This window comes from Arachis hypogaea, chromosome 9, assembly GCF_003086295.3.
Source record: "Arachis hypogaea cultivar Tifrunner chromosome 9, arahy.Tifrunner.gnm2.J5K5, whole genome shotgun sequence".
NCBI classification, from domain to species: Eukaryota; Viridiplantae; Streptophyta; class Magnoliopsida; order Fabales; family Fabaceae; genus Arachis; species Arachis hypogaea.
The window spans coordinates 119,381,475-119,402,565 of record NC_092044.1 but is presented as its reverse complement, the minus strand read 5'-3'; the positions used below and the strand labels follow the sequence as shown (position 1 = coordinate 119,402,565).

Genomic DNA, 21,091 nt, shown 5'->3' with positions numbered 1-21,091 from the left:
TCCAATCCAACAGATCAATGATTAATCTATTACGGATCGGAACTCCATTTAAGAGTCTGCTACTGGTTAATGAGTTGTTGCATGCACAAAGTGAGATTCAAATTCCCAATACTGCTTAAGCAGACCAATAAACTGACCACTCGACCAACCCAAATTAATTATGGGATAAAATATATTATTAAATTATTAAACTAAAATAATTAGATCGATAACTAAGTAATGATAAAAAATAATAGATTCTGATAGTTCTAATATTTTTCATAATTATTTTTTAGTGTGAATAATAAAAGAAGAAAATGAGAAGGAAAAAAAAAAGGAATTTATATATTAATAGAGAGGAAGAGTACACTCAAATGGGTATACATGTGTGTGTGTGTGGCACAGCAATAGTATTGAGCAATTAATTTCATGTCCAATAAATAACTACTGATATGAATATGATACGCCATCCAATATGCATTTGTCGGGCGTATTTATACTTGGGTAGTGTGAGACTGAGGTGGCATTGTTAAGCCCTGAGGTGTTGCCTTCCCATGCTGCATGATATACTCTGTTCTGATATACTTTTGATGGCCTCATGCATGCAAATTCAACTTTTTCCTCTATAAATACACGAACCAAATCCCAGTTGTAATCATCAAAACCATTCCAAACCAATCCTTATCCACCATGAAACCATTTTGTGTTTTTCTTACTTTCTTTCTCTTGCTAGCAGCAAGTAGTAAGAAGGTGAACTCAGCGGTCAATATACAACTCACGAAGGTGACGTCACTGTTCTTTCAAATGGCAATATACAACTCACGAACCTCAACAAGGTCAATAGCGTCGGCCGTGTTCTTTATGCAATGCCGGTCCGCATTTGGAGCAGTGCCACCGGCAATGTCGCCAGCTTCCTCACCTCCTTCTCTTTCGAGATGAAGGATATCAAAGATTATGATCCTGCCGACGGTATCATCTTTTTCATTGCACCGGAAGATACGCAGATTCCTGCCGGCAGTATTGGTGGTGGAACCTTAGGCGTCTCTGACACTAAAGGGGCGGGTCACTTTGTTGGAGTGGAATTTGATACCTATTCCAACAGTGAGTACAACGATCCACCCACTGATCACGTTGGAATTGATGTAAACAGTGTGGATTCGGTGAAGACCGTGCCATGGAATAGTGTGAGTGGAGCAGTGGTTCAAGTGACTGTGATATATGACTCTTCAACAAAGACATTGAGTGTTGCTGTGACCAACGAGAATGGCGATATTACCACCATTGCTCAAGTTGTTGATTTGAAGGCGAAGCTTCCGGAGAGGGTCAAGTTCGGTTTTTCTGCCTCCGGCTCCCTTGGCGGTCGTCAGATACATCTCATCCGTTCATGGTCTTTCACTTCAACCTTGATAACAACAACCAGAAGAAGCATCGACAATAACGAAAAGAAAATAATGAATATGGCAACTGCATGATTTGGTTTCTACAGAAAGACCAGACCTTTGTGTGTTATCAACTTTGTTTGTTTGTGTTTAATTAGGTTGTATGGTTCAATATTTCCACTAATCATGGTCTCACGGTTGACCGTTTAAATAAAATAACAGGTTTAGTTTGGTATTGTTTTTGTGCATGGATTGTGGGTGTGGGATTTTCGGTTGACTCTTGACTCTCATTCATCCTTTCACCAGGCCAATTATATATAAAAAAAAGTCTATGGCCAGCAATTTTGATATTTTTTAGTCAGTACTTATTCATTAAAATAAAGAAAAATAAATAATTTTTTATCGTTAGATATAATTTATATTATTAAAAATATTATTAATGACTAATTAATAATTACAAAATAATAAAATTCTGCCCTAACACTCCTCTAATATTAATACGACTTGTTTAAAGAATCAAGCAACATGTTTACTAAACTTTTGAAAAAAAAAGTTATATGAAATATATTGACAAATAGTTAAAAGGAGAGAATAAGTATAAAAATTAATTAAGTATATATAATCTTACAAAATAGTTTGTAACTTTTGTAATTAATATTTTTTCAAAGTGAATAACTATTTAAAGATGAAAGAGGATATTTTTGCAATTAGATAAGAATTAATGTGATAAATTTTTTACTTTTTAATATACGAAATTATAATAGATTTTTTAATTTTAATAAGTAATATTAATTTTAAAACACATCTTTTAAAAATATTTTCAAAAGTACATCTTTTATTATATATATATATATATTATTTTTTATATTTTATATTTTTTGAGTTAAAATTATTTTTATATTTTATATTTTATATTTTTTGTATTGCTTCCTTCTTTTTTCCTTCCACTTTCATGGCTAGACTTCACGCTAGCCGTCTTCAAACCTGTGTTATTCCTTGGTTTAGTGGGTCCCAACATGCCATGGCTTTGTATTGGAGCAATTGTTCCTCTCATGTCCGATTATACTGCAATTAAAGCAATAACAGTCCTAGAGTCTTTCATATTTGAGGCTTATCTAGATTTTGGGTTTGTCGTCTCTGTTCAAAGCGTTTATAGCAGCTCTGAATCTAAGAAAGTTCCTTTTGAGAGTTCCATCCTTCATATATAGGGTCTTCCACTTCTACCACCATTCCAACCATATCACCGATGGATTTGGCTGTATCTATATTCATGTGTTCAATCGGAATTTCGTGGAGCTGAGTTGACTCCTAAGATAAAGTTATGCTTTTGTTGCAGGATGGAAGCTTGGCTTAGTGATTGGAACTTGACTTTAAGGCATTGGTGAGTGATGTTTGCATTGTGATGATGGCTACAAGGGACATTATATGGAACGTGAGTGGTATGATGGTTGAGAAAAATGACTTGTTAGATTTTAGTGTTGGTTTACGTGTTGAGGAGAATGTCCCTCCATAAGGGAAAAATTTTGAAAGTTGCTTTTTTTATCAGTTCAACTTAGTAACAACCTTTTCCACAATCTTTTTGGGGGATGGGCATGCGCCAAAAGGGTACAACAACAAGAAAGAAGTCCCAAGAACATGTTTAGGAAAATAATTTCACTTAAGGTTCTGGGCCTATGGGCTTTGGCTGGGAGGTTGTCATTAAAGGCATAGAAGTAGAAGTTGGACAACTTGGTAACCCCAATAAAGATAAAGCACCAACTCTGCTTGAGCCACTGATAAGATAGAGAATTAAGTCTGGATATGAACCCTTTTTTAATTTTGTGTATAGAGTGGATGAGTTGTTATATGACCATAAAAAAAATCTAAATAACTTCTTTTTGGTACATAAGGTTTGGATTAACTTTAATAAATTAAAGCCTCCAATAACTTGATATATACTAGCTATTTGTGCTTCTTATTTTACGGAATTAACATATTAAATAGAGACTATTTTATGTGCTTCTTCTTAATATCAGCTACTTGTCTTATATATATATATATATATATATATATATATATATATATATATATATATATATATATATATTATTTTTTGACTTGTTAAAATTTACAAAGATCAAAATATCTCACAACATATACTTATGAGTTTTAACCAAATTGTGTCTATTTCGAAATATCACTTTATATGATGAAAAAGAATAGGGAATCAATGCTTTTTGCGAACAAATTGAGAAATCAACTAATGTTGGTTAAAATACATGATAAATATAAAAAAATATTAATCACGCACTTTTTTTTCCTGTTAAAAATAGATAGCATAACAACAGAATGAATTTTATACGACAAATTCCATAATTATTATTGAAAGTTGAAACCTCTTTAGACCAAAAAAAAAAAAAAAAAAATCAAGTAAATTCTAAACCGGGCCACAAGGTAGTGTACCTGATGTGTCGTAAATAAGATAAGAAATTTATTCCATTTGGCATTTATGTTCTCGTGGCCTATCACTGACTCGACCACCATTTTGTACCTCGTATTAGTTTTTATTTTGGGTTTGGTCTTTTGTGAGTTTGTCTATTAATTTCAAATGTACGACAGAAGCTCACAAATCAAAAAGATAAGAGAGAACCGCAGCCCCACTTCCACAAATTATTATTATTAGAATTTTATTAATTTGTATTTTATATTATAAAAAAATATTTTATAATTTTTTTTATTTTTTAATATATTAAATATATTATAAATAACAAAAAAGTTTTATTATTATATTTTTAGACTATATCCTAAATTAGTTAAATAATCATCATCATCATCATTTCAGTCCAGCTACATATCTAAGTATTTTTGCCAATTAAATTCAATCAAGTTGGTCCAAACTCATAAAAAAATCACTTTCATCAAATCAGCGTGTATACACGTGCGTTTCAATAACAAAAAACATATCCTCCTCCTCCTCATTCTCCTCCTCCTCCTCCTCTTTTTAAATTCGTGCACATAGGTTCTTTTTCTCACCATTATTAAATAATTTCGGTTCATTTTTTAGTTTATTTCAGTTCATTTATGTGTTATTTGAGATTCACCTGATGCTGCTGATAAGTATTGATCAAATCTTTTATTTCTTAAGTAATTTCGGTTCATTTCTTAGTTTATTTGAGGTTCATTTGGATCCAAAAATGAATTCGATGTGTTTGTGTTAATTGAGGTTCACTTGATGCTGCTAATAAGTATTAACCAAATTTTTTAGCAAACAAAAATAAATTATTCATTATTACTTTATTCAATTGCATCAGATTCCACTCTATTCTATTCAATTATCAATAAAAACACATCAAATTTATTTCTGAATCCAAATGAACTTTAATTAAACTAAGAAATGAACCGAAATTACTTAAAGAATAAAAAATTAGTCAATATTTATCAGCAATATCAAGTGAACCTCAATTAGCACACAAATAAATTGAAACAGTTAAAAATACTCAATCATTAACAAAAACACATCGAACTCATTTATGTATCCAAATGAACTTTAATTAAACTAAGAAATAAACCGAAATTACTTAAGGAATAAAAATTTGGTCAATACTTATCAGCAGCATCAAGTGAACCTCAATTAACATACAAATAATGAACAAAAATAAATTAAGAAATGAACCAAAATTATTTAATGATGACAGCAGAAAAAATCAAAACTAACAAAGACGTTTGCAAAATATTAGTATTATTGGTGATGACGATAGCAAGAAAAAGGAGGAGGAGGAGGAGGAGGAGGAAGAAGAAGAGGAGAAGGAGGAGGAGGAGACAAAGAAGAAGGGAAGAAGAAGAATTAACCTATGTGTGCGAATTTGGAAAAAGAAGAAGGAAGAGAAAGACGAGGAGAAAGAGAAAACAAAGAAAGAGAAGGAGAAGGAAATGGAAAAAAAAAGTGAAGGAAAAAAAGACGCATGATTTTTTTTTTTTTGTGACTAAAAAAGACGCATGATTTAAAAAGTTGTTATAATAATCTAATTAAATTTAATTAAATATTTTGTTTGAATGTAAAATTTTATTATTATTATTATTATTATTATTATTATTATTATTATTAAATGTCTTTATGTAAAATTCTTGAAGAAAGATAAATTTGGGAAAAGAATGAAAAAAGGTCAATAAGACAATCACCGGATAACATGAATTTTGGAGTATAATTTTTGAATTTTGAACGTATAGTTTTTGAATTTCTATTAATTTTTATTTTCTGGTTGTTCGATATTTTTTACTATCTCTCTAGTAAAATCATGTGTAGCTAAATATTTATTAAATTGTATTTAGAAGAGACACAGAAATTAAAAAATAGAAATTAAAATTAAATTAAATTTTTGTATTATATTTATTATAAAATATATTAGACTGAATTATGTTTAAATATTATATTTAATTTAAAATAAAAATAAAAATTAAAAAAATAAATTAAAAAATTTGAAAACCAAATAAAAATATTTCTTTTAAAACAATTATTAAAATTTCAGTGCTCTCATCTCAATTCTAATTTCTAAAAATAAATATTACCTTAAAAACCATCAAAATATCAACAATATTAGGCAGGTAGTGTAGGTCTTTCGGTAATTATTGTGTACTACAGCTAACTCCCATAGATTTTAATTAAAGAACAATATTAAGTTATCAATAAAATTTATTATTTTTATTTAATATTTGATCAAAAAATATTTTTATATTTAATTTTAAATTTTAAATTATAATTCAATAATAATAATAAAGTCTTATATATTTTATTATGACCTGAACGACATTGTTGAACCATATCATATATATATTTATTGTAAAATTATTTACACAATTTTTTTATCTTATAAAAATAAAATATTAATTTAAAATATTAATAAAAAGTGTTAACTTTCTTATATTTTTCTTAAGAGATATTCTCTACATCCAAACAATTTTAGCATTTAAGTTCATCTAAGTGATTTTAGGTCAAGCGCTTTTTCGGTTTTCTTCTTTCTTCGTGCTTCTTCTTTCCTGCGCTTTTCTTTACTCTGATACTACGTCTTCTCTGTCTTTTTCTTTTTTGCGTTTCTCGTCCTCCTCATTCTCCTCTTTTTTTTTTCGCGTTCCTTCTTCTTCACGTATTTTCTCCTTATCGTTGTTGTTATTGCTGCTATAATTTTTTTTCTTTTCTTCTTTCTCTCCTTGGTGAAGAAGTAGTAGAAAATGAGGATGAAGAGTTTTGAATTATGCAGAATAGAAATGAACCAAAATTATATTCAGAAATAAACTGAAATCATTAAGTAATTTCAATTTATTCTAAATATAATTTCAGTTCATTTCTGAATATAATTTCAATTCATTTTTGAGTGAATTATTTTGTTATGATTCTTCTTGTTTTACTATCTTTAGAGGAATAAAACTAAGAAAAAGAGAAGAAAAATCAAACAAAAAGGAATAAACAAGAAGAAAAAATTTCTCAAACTTCTCATCATGTCTTTTTTTTCTTGTCTTATTCATCTAATCAAATAAAGAAGAAGAAACACATAATGCTGCAAAATCACTTGATGGATTTGGGTGTGTTTTTTGTTCATGATTCAATTTTGTTTTTCTTCTTCGCGCACGCAGATTCTTCTTCTTCTTATTATCCTCTTTCGTTATCGTCATCACGAACAACACCAACATTTTGCTAACATCTTTATTGGTTCTGATTTTTTCTGCTGTCATCATTAAATAATTTCAGTTTATTTTTTTTAGTTTATTTTGGTTTATTTGTGAATTAATTTCGACTCATTTTAATTTCGGTTCACTTGTGAATAAAAAATTTGTTTAATACTTATCAGCAGCATTAAGTGAACTAAAATTAATATACAAATGAACCGACAATTAACGCACAAATGATCCGAAATAAATTAAGAAATGAATTGAAATTATTTAATGAAGGCAGCAAAAAAAATTAGAACTAATAAAGACGTTTGTAAAATGTTAGTGTTTTTAATGATGACGATAAAGAAGAAGAAAGATGAGGAAGAAAAGAAAGAGGAGGAAAAGAAGAAGGAAAGAAAAAAATATGTGTGTACAAATTTGGAAGAAGTTTGTGTGTGTTTTGTTGGAAGAAGAAGAAAAAAAAAAGAGGAGGAAAAGAAGAAAAGAAGAAGAATTTGTGCAAATTTAAAAGAAAAAAAAGAAGATAGACAAAGAAAAGAAAAAGAGAAAAAATACAGAGAAAAAAAAGAAAAAACGAAAGTGAGAATCATGCTCGTTTAATGAAAATAATTTTTGTTAGTGTTAAATCTATTTAAATAATAAACTTAAATAAAAAATACTTGATATGTAACAACTCTGTTTCCTTAATTAAAAATGAGTGAGTTCCTATGGTTATTGCATTGTAAGATTTTAGGTGGAAATTAACCCACTTCTGCCATGTACCATGTAAATCATGCTAGGTGCGTTATTTAGGGTCATTCGTAATGAATTCCAAATCCAAGTCCCATGTAAATTATGACAGGTACGGCGGTGTTGTTATTTTAAATCTTTCAGCCAGGATAATTACTTATTAATTCTTAATCAAGCTTTTAACTACAAAATATATATAAGAAGTTTGGATGTGTGGTTGAGCGAATGATTAATTTTCTTTTAATTAAGGTTTAGAATTTGTTTAGGTGAGTTTTTAATAAAATATTTTTTTGAATTTTTTTTAAATTTTATAAAAAAATAAAAGTAATTTTATATTTAGATATCTCATAAAAAAAATTTATTTATCAATTATGTTTAAGTATAATAATATAAAATATTTTTTTGTTTATTTATTACGTAAAATTTTTTTAAGAAAAAAGATTTTAAAAAAAATTATAATTTCTCAAAAAAATATTTTTTATTTTTTTAATACTTTTGCTTTTACTATTAGAAATATCAACTACACTAAAAATAAAAAAGATCTTTTTTTTATTAAAAAAATACCTTTTTATATTAACTTAATGACACCTAAATAAACAATAATTTAATAAAACTTTTTACTTTTCAAAAATAATTTATAAAAATTAGTTTTTAAAAATTATTTTTTTTAAGTTGTAGTATCTACATTTATTACATTAAATTAAAAATAATTTTTAATAAACATAAGTAACAACAAGTATATTTAGTAAAATAGTATATTTAAAAATAGTATAATAAATATTAATATAAAAATTAAATTTAGATATTAATTAATATATGATATTATATTATTAAATTTTTTAATTTTAATAAATATAAGCTAATTATAAAAAATTTTTACTTAAATATTTTTAAAAATACTTCTAACTTTTAAAAACAACAAGTACAAATACATTAATCTTTTAATTTATTACACGTAAATGAAGTGCTTGTGATTTTAAAAAATAGGACAATTTTTTTAAAAAGCTTTATTAAATTAAACCTAGTGTTGATATAGTTAGCTTAAAGATATTTTAATCCAACCACCCCCTATTAAAATGTGCTTAATTATAAACCAATAAAAATTTAGTACGAAGATTTTTTTATTTTATTTTATGCATGCAGATGGATTGAATGGCCTTTAATTGTAAATATTACAGTATCACAAACGCATCACTCATACTATATATTTATTAGTTTTTGTCAAATTTCAAACTTAAATGTAACATATTAAAAGACACTAATTTTTCACTTCAACTAAAATTTCTACTGACAGTTATCTTCAAATTAAAAAGATAACATATCACTTCTGCAAATTTTCTGAAGTGGTGGACCAGGGCATATGAAATTTTTTAGATACTTTTACACTTCTATGGTAAAAAAATTGCTATATGCAATATTAATGCATTAGGCATGAAAAGACGTCCATGTTCAATCCACTCGTTATGCTAAAAAGTTATCTTAAAAGGAAGAATTTTATATTAATTGGAAATACTAATGTAAAACGCGTTTTTATATCTGTAGATTAAAAAAACCCTCACGTTTCAATAATTTGCAGATTGTATATATATTCGTCGTACACGTGTCTTCAATTATTGTACCATTGCATATTTAATTTGAATATTAAATACAAAGGGAGAAAATATCTATGAAGACTGAAGTTGATGTAACAATAAACTATAGTCGTCAGTATTGAAATTATTAATAATCAAATATAGTGATGTAGTATATATAAACTTCAATTATTGAAGTCCAATCCTTTCAATAGATTTTAAATTCAAGGATCAATTTACTTGAAATGAAAATAAATAAGTATCAATTTGCGATCAAACTCGACTTATCTCTTCAAAAATATAGATATAATATTGACATGTTAAATATAAAATAAAGTTTAAAATTAAAATTTAATTTAATATAATTCTCATAGTGGTAAGAATCGAATCGGTGATTAAACCGGTCAGGTTACTAGTTTACTAATTTATTAGTTCAACCAATAAATCGCTAGTTCAACCAATAAAACCAATTTTACGTAAATAAAAAATATAAAATACTAAAAATAGTCATAACATTAAAAAATTTAAAATACATATCTTTAGTTCTTCACCAACATTTTAAAAAAACCAAATTTTAAAGTCTAAATATAACTAATACAAAGATAAACATGAAATTAGTTAGTACTAATACAATAATATCTTAATTAAACACAATAAAGATAACAATTCATAAACTAAATCCAAGGAGTGATTTCAAAGTCGGGAAATTACTCTTCATCTGACAAATATGGAGCTACATCCTAATTGGTTTCATTTTGATTTGCATTTTTCACATAATTATTAACTCTATCATCATCCCGATCATCTTCCAAATCCAATTGATCTAGCGTCATATATAATATTTCAGAAATCAAGATAAAAAATAATATAAAACATGTTATAAGGCATACAAAAATCATAGTTGATCATAATTCATAAATAAATAAAAGCATACCAAAATCATATAAAGCTGATTGAAGAGACATATTTGTAAAATGATTTCGTAAAACATCAACTTCTTCAGGAGTTAAAAATGGTGGTGAATCTTCCAGTATCCATTCCAAAAGATCCTCAAATGCATCAAGACAAATTGGATCATAAACTTGCATCAGGAGTTGATCCTTGTTCTTGCGAAAATGGTGTTTCTGATGGTATATTCACAGAAGCCATTCTAAAAGAATATAGAGTAGCAAAAGTATAAAATAATAGCAATCCTAAATTCCCTAATTCCTATTCCCTATTCAGCAAGACAGCAACCTTAAAGGCTTAAATAGTTAAATTCACAGCAACCTCTTAAATAGTTAAATTCACAGCACAAGGCCACAAGCATATTCATAACAGAACAGACAATATAAAAACATTAGTCATAACAGCTTCATATTCATAAATTTTTCAACAAGCATATTCAACACAGAACAAATCAACATAACAACATTATTCATAGTTTCAAGTTTTCAACAAGCATATTCATCCCAGGAATTTCAAGTTTTCACAACAGAATAGAACAACTCCTGATGCACTAGTCAAGGAAGTGCAGAATAGAACAACAAAAAATATTGTGAGAACAAGTTTTCGTAACAGAATAGAACAACTCGAGAAAAGAACATATCCTTTCAACTCCATAACAACAGAAAATATTGATGCATCAGTCAAGAAAGTGTAGAATATATCCTTTCAAGTTTTCACAACAGAATAGAACAAGTTTTCAACAAGCATAGAGCAGAACTGCAGAACAGAGGAGAACTGGAGAACAACATATTCAACTAACCTATTTGACAGAGCAGAAGAGCAAGGCAACGGCGAGGGCGAGGGTGCGGCAACGGTGATGAGAGACAGGGACGAAGCGGAGCCACGGGTCTGTACTCTGTTCTGTTCCTTCAGACTTCAGAGTTCAGAATCAGTGTCCGGTGGTGAGACGAAGGAGACAACGGCGGGCGGCTGGCGGCGGTGGCTGGGTGAGTGACACTGACGGAGTGAGGTGAGGTGGTGACGGGAAGGTTCGCCATTAGGGGATTACGGTTGGGGAAAAGTAGAAACTGATCGGGGTTTGGGGAAGAGAGCACTTTTTTTTTAATAAACCAAAACGACGTCGTTTTGGAAAATGAAGTAAAAAAAAGCTTCCGAACCGGTCAATTGATAAAAAACCATCGATTTTTCAGTTTTCATAAAAAACGGTCGGTTCAATCGATTTTCAACGGTTCTCTTTTTTGACGCCGAGACGTCCGCTTGGGTCACTAATCTTGGCGAGGTTAACAACTCCACTATGGTGAAAGTAGCCAAGAACCCACCTTGGTTAGCTAAGCCAAGGATGCACCTCTTACTCTTAAAAGAGTCTAGAGGAAAATAAGCACACAACTTATTTCAATATATAACTCAATCAATTCAACTCATAAACAAAAGGGGTACATACACATATTTATACTAGTAGGGGAGGGGGAACTTTCATGACTCGGGCGATGTGGGACTAACTCATAACACAATATAATAATATATGATAAACTAGACTACTTTAATTAATATTTCTAATAACCTAATAGATGCTCCTACATCATTCTCCCTGGGTTGGAAAGAGCTTCTGCATTATCCTCCCTGGGTTGAAAAAGGTTCATCTTGTATTGGCGAAAGATTGCATTGGTGAGTGCATTTGAAAGATGTGAAAAGGCATAGCTCAGCTTGATTCTTTTGACTATCTACATGTTGTAACGGAGTTAATACGATCTTCTTGTCATCTTTGATAAAGGAGTATGTATTTTTGAAACCATCATGAATAGCTTGACGATCATATTGCCAATGACGTCCTAACAGTAAATGACACGCGTCCATCGGGATGACGTCACACCATACTTTATCCTTGTATTTGCTTCCCATAGAAAATTGGACACAACATCATCTTGTTATTTTAACTTCATTCTCTTTTTTTAACCAATGCAACTTGTAAGGATGAGGATGTAACTCGGTTGGAAGCTTCAGTTTGTCTACCATATAATTTGAAACAACATTTTCACAACTTCCGCTGTCTATAATAACCTTGCAAACCTTCTCTTCAATAGTGCATCTTGTGTGAAAGATGTTGTGGCGTCGCCAACTCTCGTCTTCTATTACCCTTGCAGTATTCAAGTTTCGACAAACTACTAAAGCTTCTCCACAATCGGGTGGAACTTCTTCAATAGCATAGTCAACCTCACCTTCCTCCTCTTGCTCCTGAATTAGTTCTGCATTAACCTCTTCCTCGACAAGAGTGATAGCCCTTCGGTTTGGACAATCAGCAGCAATATGCCCAAAACCTTGACATTTGAAGCATTTTCTACCTGATGATACACGCTCCTTGTTGCCTTTAAAAAATTCTGTCTTCACTTTTTGTTGAACATCAAGGATGACTTTTTTGTCCTTCGGCGACTGAGTGTTATTCCTTTGTGTCTTTTGCTTTTCAATCTTTAATGACAACCTAATGACATCATCCAAGGTCCAATATGGTTGCAGCTGAACGACATCAGAAATTTCTGTGTTCAGTCCTCCAAGATAACGAGCGATATGATTGTTTGTTCTTCAGGCTCTTGAATGTCACACTTCATAAGCAGCTCTTCAAATTTCATTGTATATTCTTCCACAGATAACGACTTTTGCCTCAAATTATGAAATTTGATGAAGGTGTCTTGCCTGTAATGTTTAGGAAGAAACTTGCGCTTGAGCTCACGACGCATTTTATCCCATGTCTTGATCTTTCTTCTTCCTTCTCTTTCTCGCTGACGCTTGAGATTCTCCCGCCAAACTGATGCATGCTTCTTCAACTTGATTGCTACAAGCTTCACGCGCTTGTCGTCTGGAATGTCTTTCAACTCAAACACTCTTTCCACTATGCAAAGCCAGTCGATGAAATCATCAGGTTGGAGTCTCCATTCAAACTCAGGAATATCAATTTTGATTCCTAAGTCTTTAGCTTTTGTGTTGTTGTGTCGTGCTCTTCGTGTGGACAAATCTTCAGACGAATAAGAATAATGAAATGGATTTCCATTATCCTCTTCGCTAGAAGGACTGTCTTCAGTCTGGTTTCCATGATTATGTTGAGCAGCATCATATTTTGCAAGTTGCTCTTACAACTCCTTAACTTGACGGCGTAATTCCTCCACTTCAATTTCTTGAATAGTTCTACACTTTGGAGCCATCTTTTACTACTATGCAATATGCTTAGATGTTGATGTTGTGATGATGATGAGGATGCACAATGATGATAATGATGGAAATGAACAAAGATAAATCACCAACAGAAATACCACCAAAAGAAGAGAAAAGAACAATATTACCCAAACTTCGCAGCAGACAATCCGTTCTGATACCAAACTGACGCCGAGACGTCCGCTTGGGTCACCAATCTTGGCGAGATTAACAACCCCACTATGGTGAAAGTAGCCAAGAACCCACCTTGGTTGGCTAAACCAAGGATGCACCTCTTACTCTTAAAAGAGCCTAGAGGAAAATAAGCACAGAGCTTATTTCAATATATAACTCAATCAATTCAACTCATAAACAAAAGGGGTACATATGCATATTTATACTAGTAGGGGAGGGGAAACTTTCATGACTCAGGCGATGTGGGACTAACTCATAACACAATATAATAATATATGCTAAACTAGACTACTTTAATTAATATTTCTAATAACCTAATAGATGCTCCTGCATCATTTTTTATCCGATTATATTATTTAACCGAATCTATTAGAAATTCGGTTCATCGATTTTTCGGTCGAATCGACCGATCCGGTCTGATAATAATTCTAATCTAATTTAATTTTTTCGTATTTATTTATATTATTTGAATAATGTAATACTAGTCAATTTTCTATTTGTTGTATTAAAATATAAGCTCTTAGTATTTTTCTTAATTTAATCCAGTCCAATATTCATGTAAATGAGGATTGTCTGGATTGGTGTGCCGGTGATGACACTAGTGTGGCTAGTATTATTTGCGATAATTAATAAATGTTAAATAAGACAAGTTCTAATAGTATTTTTTGTCTCTCTAACATTACGGACACCGCATAATATCGAGAAGTTAAGCTACGATGATCAATGTCTGATCAATGTCTGACGCCCAATCAGCATCTGCAAAGGAGAAAATTCTTATTAAGTCCGTGCATGGATGAAAGATAATTCCTTGATCCGATCCAATGTCCCAGCTAGATATCGAAAAACACGCTTCATTGATTTTCAATGAGCTAGCAGATGTGTTTGCATGAATTAGCTTAGTTTGTTAACTGAGAAAGCGATTTCAGGTCTTGTTAGAATGCAATATTACAATGCAACCATTATGGAACGGTAATGAGTTGGATTTTCATATGCTTCATATCCATGATTAGAAAGCTTCTTTGATGTGATCATTGATGTTGGGGCAGGTTTGGCATTACTCATTCCTTCTCTCACTAAAGAGATCTTTGATGTAGTTGAATATTCCTAGATTTTTTAGAGAGAAAACACTGTTGAGTTTTTTCATGAGCTGAGCTATTAGCTTTTGATCATTGCCTGTAGCCAAAACATTATCTACATACATAAAAATTTATATATAGAAGACGATGAATGATGAACAAAAAGATAGGGGTCAATGGGGGTTATTTATCTAGAATATGGGGGAATCCCCTGTAACTCAATATCAATTAGCTTTCTAGCTTTCCTTCAATACTAGATCCCGTGTAACTTAGAAATCATACTACCAGCTGTATGGCCTGTACCTGCAAGCCCGTAAAAAGGGTTTTGGGTAAGAGATTCGAAGGGTTTTGGCCAAGGCAGCTTATCTTCCTCTAGCGGATAAAGTAGCTAAGCCCTAAGAAGCTAGATAGTTAGTTTATGGCTGAGGTTGCCATAGAGGAATCGAAGGCAGAGGTAGAGCTAAAAGACTTAAACGAAGCTAGCTCGGCGTCTAACTCAAACCTGATTGATGATAAATGAAGTGCTTGGCAAAGACTGTATATAGCTTATTTAATTTGCATACTTGAGGATTGTCATTCACAAAGCCTGGTGGTTGTTTAAGGTTAATAGTTTTGTTTAATTTTTCATTCAAAAATGAATTGTTAAAATCATACTGATATATAGGCCAATTAGAAAAAATAGATAAGGTTAAAATTACTCTAATAAAAGCTAGTTTAATCAGTGGACGGAAGACCTCATAAAAATTCACTCCTTCAATTTGATGATTGTGTCCATGTAACCAATCTTACTTTATATATAAGAACAGTGTCATTAGGATGTTTTTTTATGAAAAAAATCCATGTAGATCCAATACTATTTTATTGTTATCCCTTTTTAAATATAATTTTTTTTTACTATTTTTCTTTTTTTTAAGAAAAATTCTCATATATATATATATATATATATATATATATATATATATATATATATATATATATATATATATATATATATATATATATATACCATGAAGAAAGAGTAATTTTTCGGCATAAATTTATGATTGCAAATAAATAATTAAAGGAAAAGAATATATAATATAAAAAAAATTAACTAACATGTATTTTAATAGCACAAGTTAATATTAAAAATTAAATTTTTTTAATAAAACATATAGAATTTAAGTTTTTAATTCATATATTATGTATTTCTTAAAGTAAAATATTTAATTTTAAAAAACATTATGTACATACAAAAAATTAAGTATTATATATTTTTATAAATTATATATAATTTAATTTATATTTAATATATTTTATATTTTAATATGTATTTTATACTTAGAATAAGTTGAGTAAACATTTAAAATAATTGTTAATTTTATCTTATGAGAGCCACTTAGATAAAGACATTTAAAACATCTTTTTTTAAGATGTTTTTAATAATTAAAATTTAATATATATGATTAATTAAACCGTGTTATTTTTATCAAAATTAGGTCAGAAAAATTAATTTAATCGAAAAATAATAAATAAAATCTTTAATTAATTTTAATTAATATTATTTTTTTAATAAAAAATAATTATAATATCTTTATTATAAAAAATTATTAAAATATTTTTATTATATAATATTATTTTTGAGAATCCTAAATTATAACTCTTTACTTTTCCGTTGTTATAGGATTAGGATTTAGAGTTTTTAAAATATATATATATATATATATAAAATAAAAATATTTTAGTAATTTTTTATAAAAAATAATATTAATTTAATTCAGTTCAAGATTTGATTAACTATTTTTTAGTTAAATTAATTTGTTTGACTTAATTTTAATAAAAATAATACAATTTAATTGATTATATGTGTTAAATTTTAATTATTAAAAAATATTTAAAAAAAGTTATTTACGTAAATGGCTCCCTTATCATATACCTCTCATATTAAAAGGATATAATCTTTTTTATATATATAATATTTAGATTAAGATTAGTTTGATTTTGATGCCATTTTCTCCTCTAGTGGGTGTATAAATACATGAACTCCCCCCACTGGCAATCATCAAAACCATTCGAAACCACTAGTACTTAATATTGAAAATCCTCACTCAAATAACTCTCCCTCCCACCATGAAACCATTTTATGCTCTTCTTACTTTCTTCCTCTTGCTTGTAGTAGCAAGTAAGAAGGTGAACTCAGCATCCGAAACTGAAACAGTTTCCTTCAGCTTCAACTCTTTCGCCCAAGGTAACCCTGCAATAAATCTCCAAGGCGACGCCACCGTTCTTTCCGACGGCAATGTACAACTCACCAACCTCAAAAATTCCTATAGCGCCGGGCGTGTCCTATATGCCACGCCCGTGCGCCTTTGGGACAAAGCCACCGGCAATGTTGCCAGCTTCGTCACCTCGTTCTCTTTCCAGCTGACGGATCTGGAAGGTTATAATGCGGCCGACGGTATTATTTTCTTCGTCGCACCGGAAGATACGCAGATTCCGTCCGGCGGAGTTGGCGGCACCTTAGGGGTTGCGAGCTCTAACGGCGTCGGTCAATTTGTTGGTGTAGAGTTTGATTCCTACTCCAACTCTGAGTTCAAGGATCCACCCTATCAACACGTTGGAATCGATGTGAACACTCTGGTTTCGTCCAAGACTGTGGAATGGAAAAGAGTGAGTGGGTCAGTGGTGAAAGTGACTGTGATATATGATTCTCCATCAAAGACACTGAGTGTTGCTGTGATCAATGAGAGTGGCGATATTAATACCATCACTGAAGTTGTTGATTTGAAGGCGAAGCTTCCGGAAAAGGTCAAGTTTGGGTTTTCATCTGCTTCGTCGGTTGGGGGTCGTCAGGTTCATCTCATCCGTTCATGGTCTTTCATTTCAACCTTGAAGACAACAACAAGCATCAGCCGCAATGGAACAATAATGGATATTGCAACCGCATGATTTGGTCTACGCTAACTAGTACTTTAAAATAAAGAAACAGACCATATGTGTGTATCAGTATCGACTGTGTCTGTGGTTGGACGGTTGATTACTTAAATAACAACTTTGTTAGATAACTTGGTGCATTTAACTGTAGCTAATTAGTAATTTTTTTATTTTTTAAAAAAACATGAATTTAGATTATTATAAAAAATACTTAAAATTAAATTAAAAATTTAAAATTTTAAAAATATTTGCTCAATTAATTTACATTTTAACTTATCAAAAAATCATCCACGTCAATTTTTTTTGTGTCAACTTGCTCGATTAAGTAAGTATTGTGAATTCCAATTTTACTTTGTTCATGCAGCAAAACCTTAAATAGAATTTCGATCTGTCACGAATTAATTTTTGATTTATAAAATTGAAAAATACCGCAACCAACAAAAAAAACTTATCAAGCAAAAAGACACTTTTTTTAATTCAATTCAACTAGGTATCCTTTAAAAATGGTATAATATTCAGCCTTTTATTACAATAATTTAAAAAATAAATAAAATAAACACATCTAAAAATTATAAATAAATTTAGTGTCTTTTTAAAATTAAATATACATTTAAAATATAAACTAAATAAAACTAAAATTTAAAATTTAAATTTAAATTTTAAATTTCTGTTTTAAATTTAATATATTTAATTATTAATATATTACGATTTAAATATACATATAAAAATCAAATTAGTTAAAATCAAAATTCATTTTTCTATGTTGTGAAATACTCATAAACTCGTGTTGGCGCTGCTATTTCTTGGTATATAAATGGAAGCAGGCAGCTTGGTATCAATTCCTTGATTCCTCTTCTCATTAACCGCTCTCTCTTTTTTTTTTTTGCGTTTACAGTACTTTTTACTTTTTTTCTTCTCATAGATATTTTATTCTATTTTATTCTTTTTTCATTTTTTTTGTCATTTTAAGTTTTATTCTGTTGTTTTTCTATTTTTTTCATCACTTTTAAAATGCATTCTTATAATTTTATATGTGTTTATATTGTTTATTATGTTTTTGTGTACATATATAAATTTATATTTTAATTTTGGATATGTTTACACGTTGTTTATTATGTTCTTATGTATATATATAAATTTTTTTACATGAATTTTGGATGTGTTATAAAATATTTAGAGTGCATTCTTATAATTTTAGATGTGTATTTAAATTCAATTGTTTCTGTTTTTAATATATAATTTAGAACTACAATCACAATAATTTAGATGTGTTAATACATAATTTTAAATATATTTATGTTGTTTATTTAATTTTAGATGTGTTTTTGACATGAATTTTGAAGTCTGTTTATGTTATTTTTTATTTTTTTCTCTATTAATGAAAGGTAACATAATTTTGGATGTGTTTATGTTGTTCTTGTTTTATTTTTTTTCTGATTAATTAAAGGCAATATAATTTTGAATGTGTTTGTATTTAATTGGACCAGCTGAGCTTATAATGATATTCTTGTTTTAGATGTGTAGATAAAATACTAATGAGTTTTTTTATATGAAGCAAAAAAATCTTACTATATGAGAGAATAATATGGTCTCTACGAAAGAAAGAGAGAAAAAGTGTAAAGAGATCGGTGAAGATGACGTTATGAGAGAGGGAGATAATAAGGGAAATGCTTTATTATAGTGATAAAAAGTTAGAAATTTTTTAGTTAATAAAGTTTAAATTAAAAATGGTTCTTAAAAATAGGAAATATAATTAATTAAAAAAATTAAAATAATAAAATATTAAATTTAAAGACTAAATAAAGACTGAATTTTATTGTCCAAAAAACATTTTCCTTTTTAATTTACCATGTATACATATCATCACATTTTAAATACAATATTCACGAGCACTTCATTTAATTTACGCGTATTTTCTATGCTCAACTATATTTTAATAAAGAATTTTTACCGACAAGATTCAAGACACTTAAATACCATCGAAAATAGTAAGAAGGTGAACTCAGCGGAAACAGTTTCCTTCAACTTCAACTCTTTCAGCGAAGGAAACCCCGCGATAAATTTCCAAGGTGACGTCACTGTTCTTTCAAATGGCAATATACAACTCACGAACCTCAACAAGGTCAATAGCGTCAGCCGTGTTCTTTATGCCATGCCGGTCCGCATTTGGAGCAGTGCCACCGGCAATGTCGCCAGCTTCCTCACCTCCTTCTCTTTCGAGATGAAGGATTTCAAAGATTATGATCCTACCGACGGTATCATCTTTTTCATTGCACCGGAAGATACGCAGATTCCTGCCGGCAGTATTGGTGGTGGAACCTTAGGCGTCTCTGACACTAAAGGGGCGGGTCACTTTGTTGGAGTGGAGTTTGATACCTATTCCAACAGTGAGTACAACGATCCACCCACTGATCACGTTGGAATTGATGTAAACAGTGTGGATTCAGTGAAGACCGTGCCGTGGAATAGTGTGAGTGGAGCAGTGGTTCAAGTGACTGTGATATATGACTCTTCAACAAAGACATTGAGTGTTGCTGTGACCAACGAGAATGGCGATATTACCACCATTGCTCAAGTTGTTGATTTGAAGGCGAAGCTTCCGGAGAGGGTCAAGTTCGGTTTTTCTGCCTCCGGCTCCCTTGGCGGTCGTCAGATACATCTCATCCGTTCATGGTCTTTCACTTCAACCTTGATAACAACAACCAGAAGAAGCATCGACAATAACGAAAAGAAAATAATGAATATGGCAACTGCATGATTTGGTTTCTACAGAAAGACCAGACCTTTGTGTGTTATCAACTTTGTTTGTTTGTGTTTAATTAGGTTGTATGGTTCAATATTTCCACTAATCATGGTCTCACGGTTGACCGTTTAAATAAAATAACAGGTTTAGTTTGGTATTGTTTTTGTGCATGGATTGTGGGTGTGGGATTTTCGGTTGACTCTTGACTCTCATTCATCCTTTTATCAGGCCAATTATATTATGCCCAGATTCAATAATAAAGTCTGAAATATTAATTTAAAGTTTGCATGTTTTCCATAAATAATGACAATAAATATATTAAAAATTTAAAGTTTGCATGTTTTCCATAAAAAAATCAATAATATTAATAAGGTTGTTTAAAGAATCAAGCTACATGTTTACTAAATTTTTGAAACAAAAATAAATGAAATATATTGACAAATAATTAAAAGGAGAGAATAAGTATAAAAATTAATTAGGTATATATAATCTTACAAAATAGTTTGTAACTTTTGTATTTAACATTTTTTCAAAGTGAATAACTATTTAAAGATAAAAGAGCAAATTTTCCCAAGTATGTTATAGCACTAAGTTTGAAGCATAGGCTTGGGTTGGGGTTGAGACTTATTGTCATACCTTCGATTGTGTTCAAGACCTTAATTAACCATGTTTGGGAACTAGTTCAAAATAGGATAGTAAAGTCATCCAGGATGAAAAAAGAAACTAAAT

The 21,091-nt window shown here is 29.9% G+C and overlaps 2 protein-coding genes across 2 annotated transcripts; both read left to right on the top strand.

The window, feature by feature from the left end:
* The first annotated feature begins 584 nt into the window (after positions 1-584).
* On the top strand, positions 585-20,519 carry LOC112712640 (galactose-binding lectin-like). The gene is made up of 2 exons (XM_025765561.3): positions 585-729; positions 19,616-20,519. Exons 1-2 carry the CDS (start codon positions 670-672, stop codon positions 20,375-20,377), a joined length of 822 nt encoding a protein of 273 aa, XP_025621346.1. The 5' UTR covers positions 585-669; the 3' UTR covers positions 20,378-20,519.
* LOC112712643 (galactose-binding lectin-like) lies at positions 16,688-17,750 on the top strand. The gene has a single exon (XM_025765563.3). It carries the CDS (start codon positions 16,816-16,818, stop codon positions 17,632-17,634), a length of 819 nt encoding a protein of 272 aa, XP_025621348.1. The 5' UTR covers positions 16,688-16,815; the 3' UTR covers positions 17,635-17,750.
* Positions 20,520-21,091: the final 572 nt, after the last annotated feature.

Coding starts and splice junctions, on each gene's coding strand:
- LOC112712643 (XM_025765563.3), top strand. CDS start 16,816: ATGAAACCATTTTATGCTCTTCTTACTTTCTTCCTCTTGCTTGTAGTA.
- LOC112712640 (XM_025765561.3), top strand. CDS start 670: ATGAAACCATTTTGTGTTTTTCTTACTTTCTTTCTCTTGCTAGCAGCA. Junction 730..19,615: donor TAGCAGCAAGTAGTAAGAAG/GTGAACTCAGCG, acceptor AATAGTAAGAAG/GTGAACTCAGCGGAAACAGT.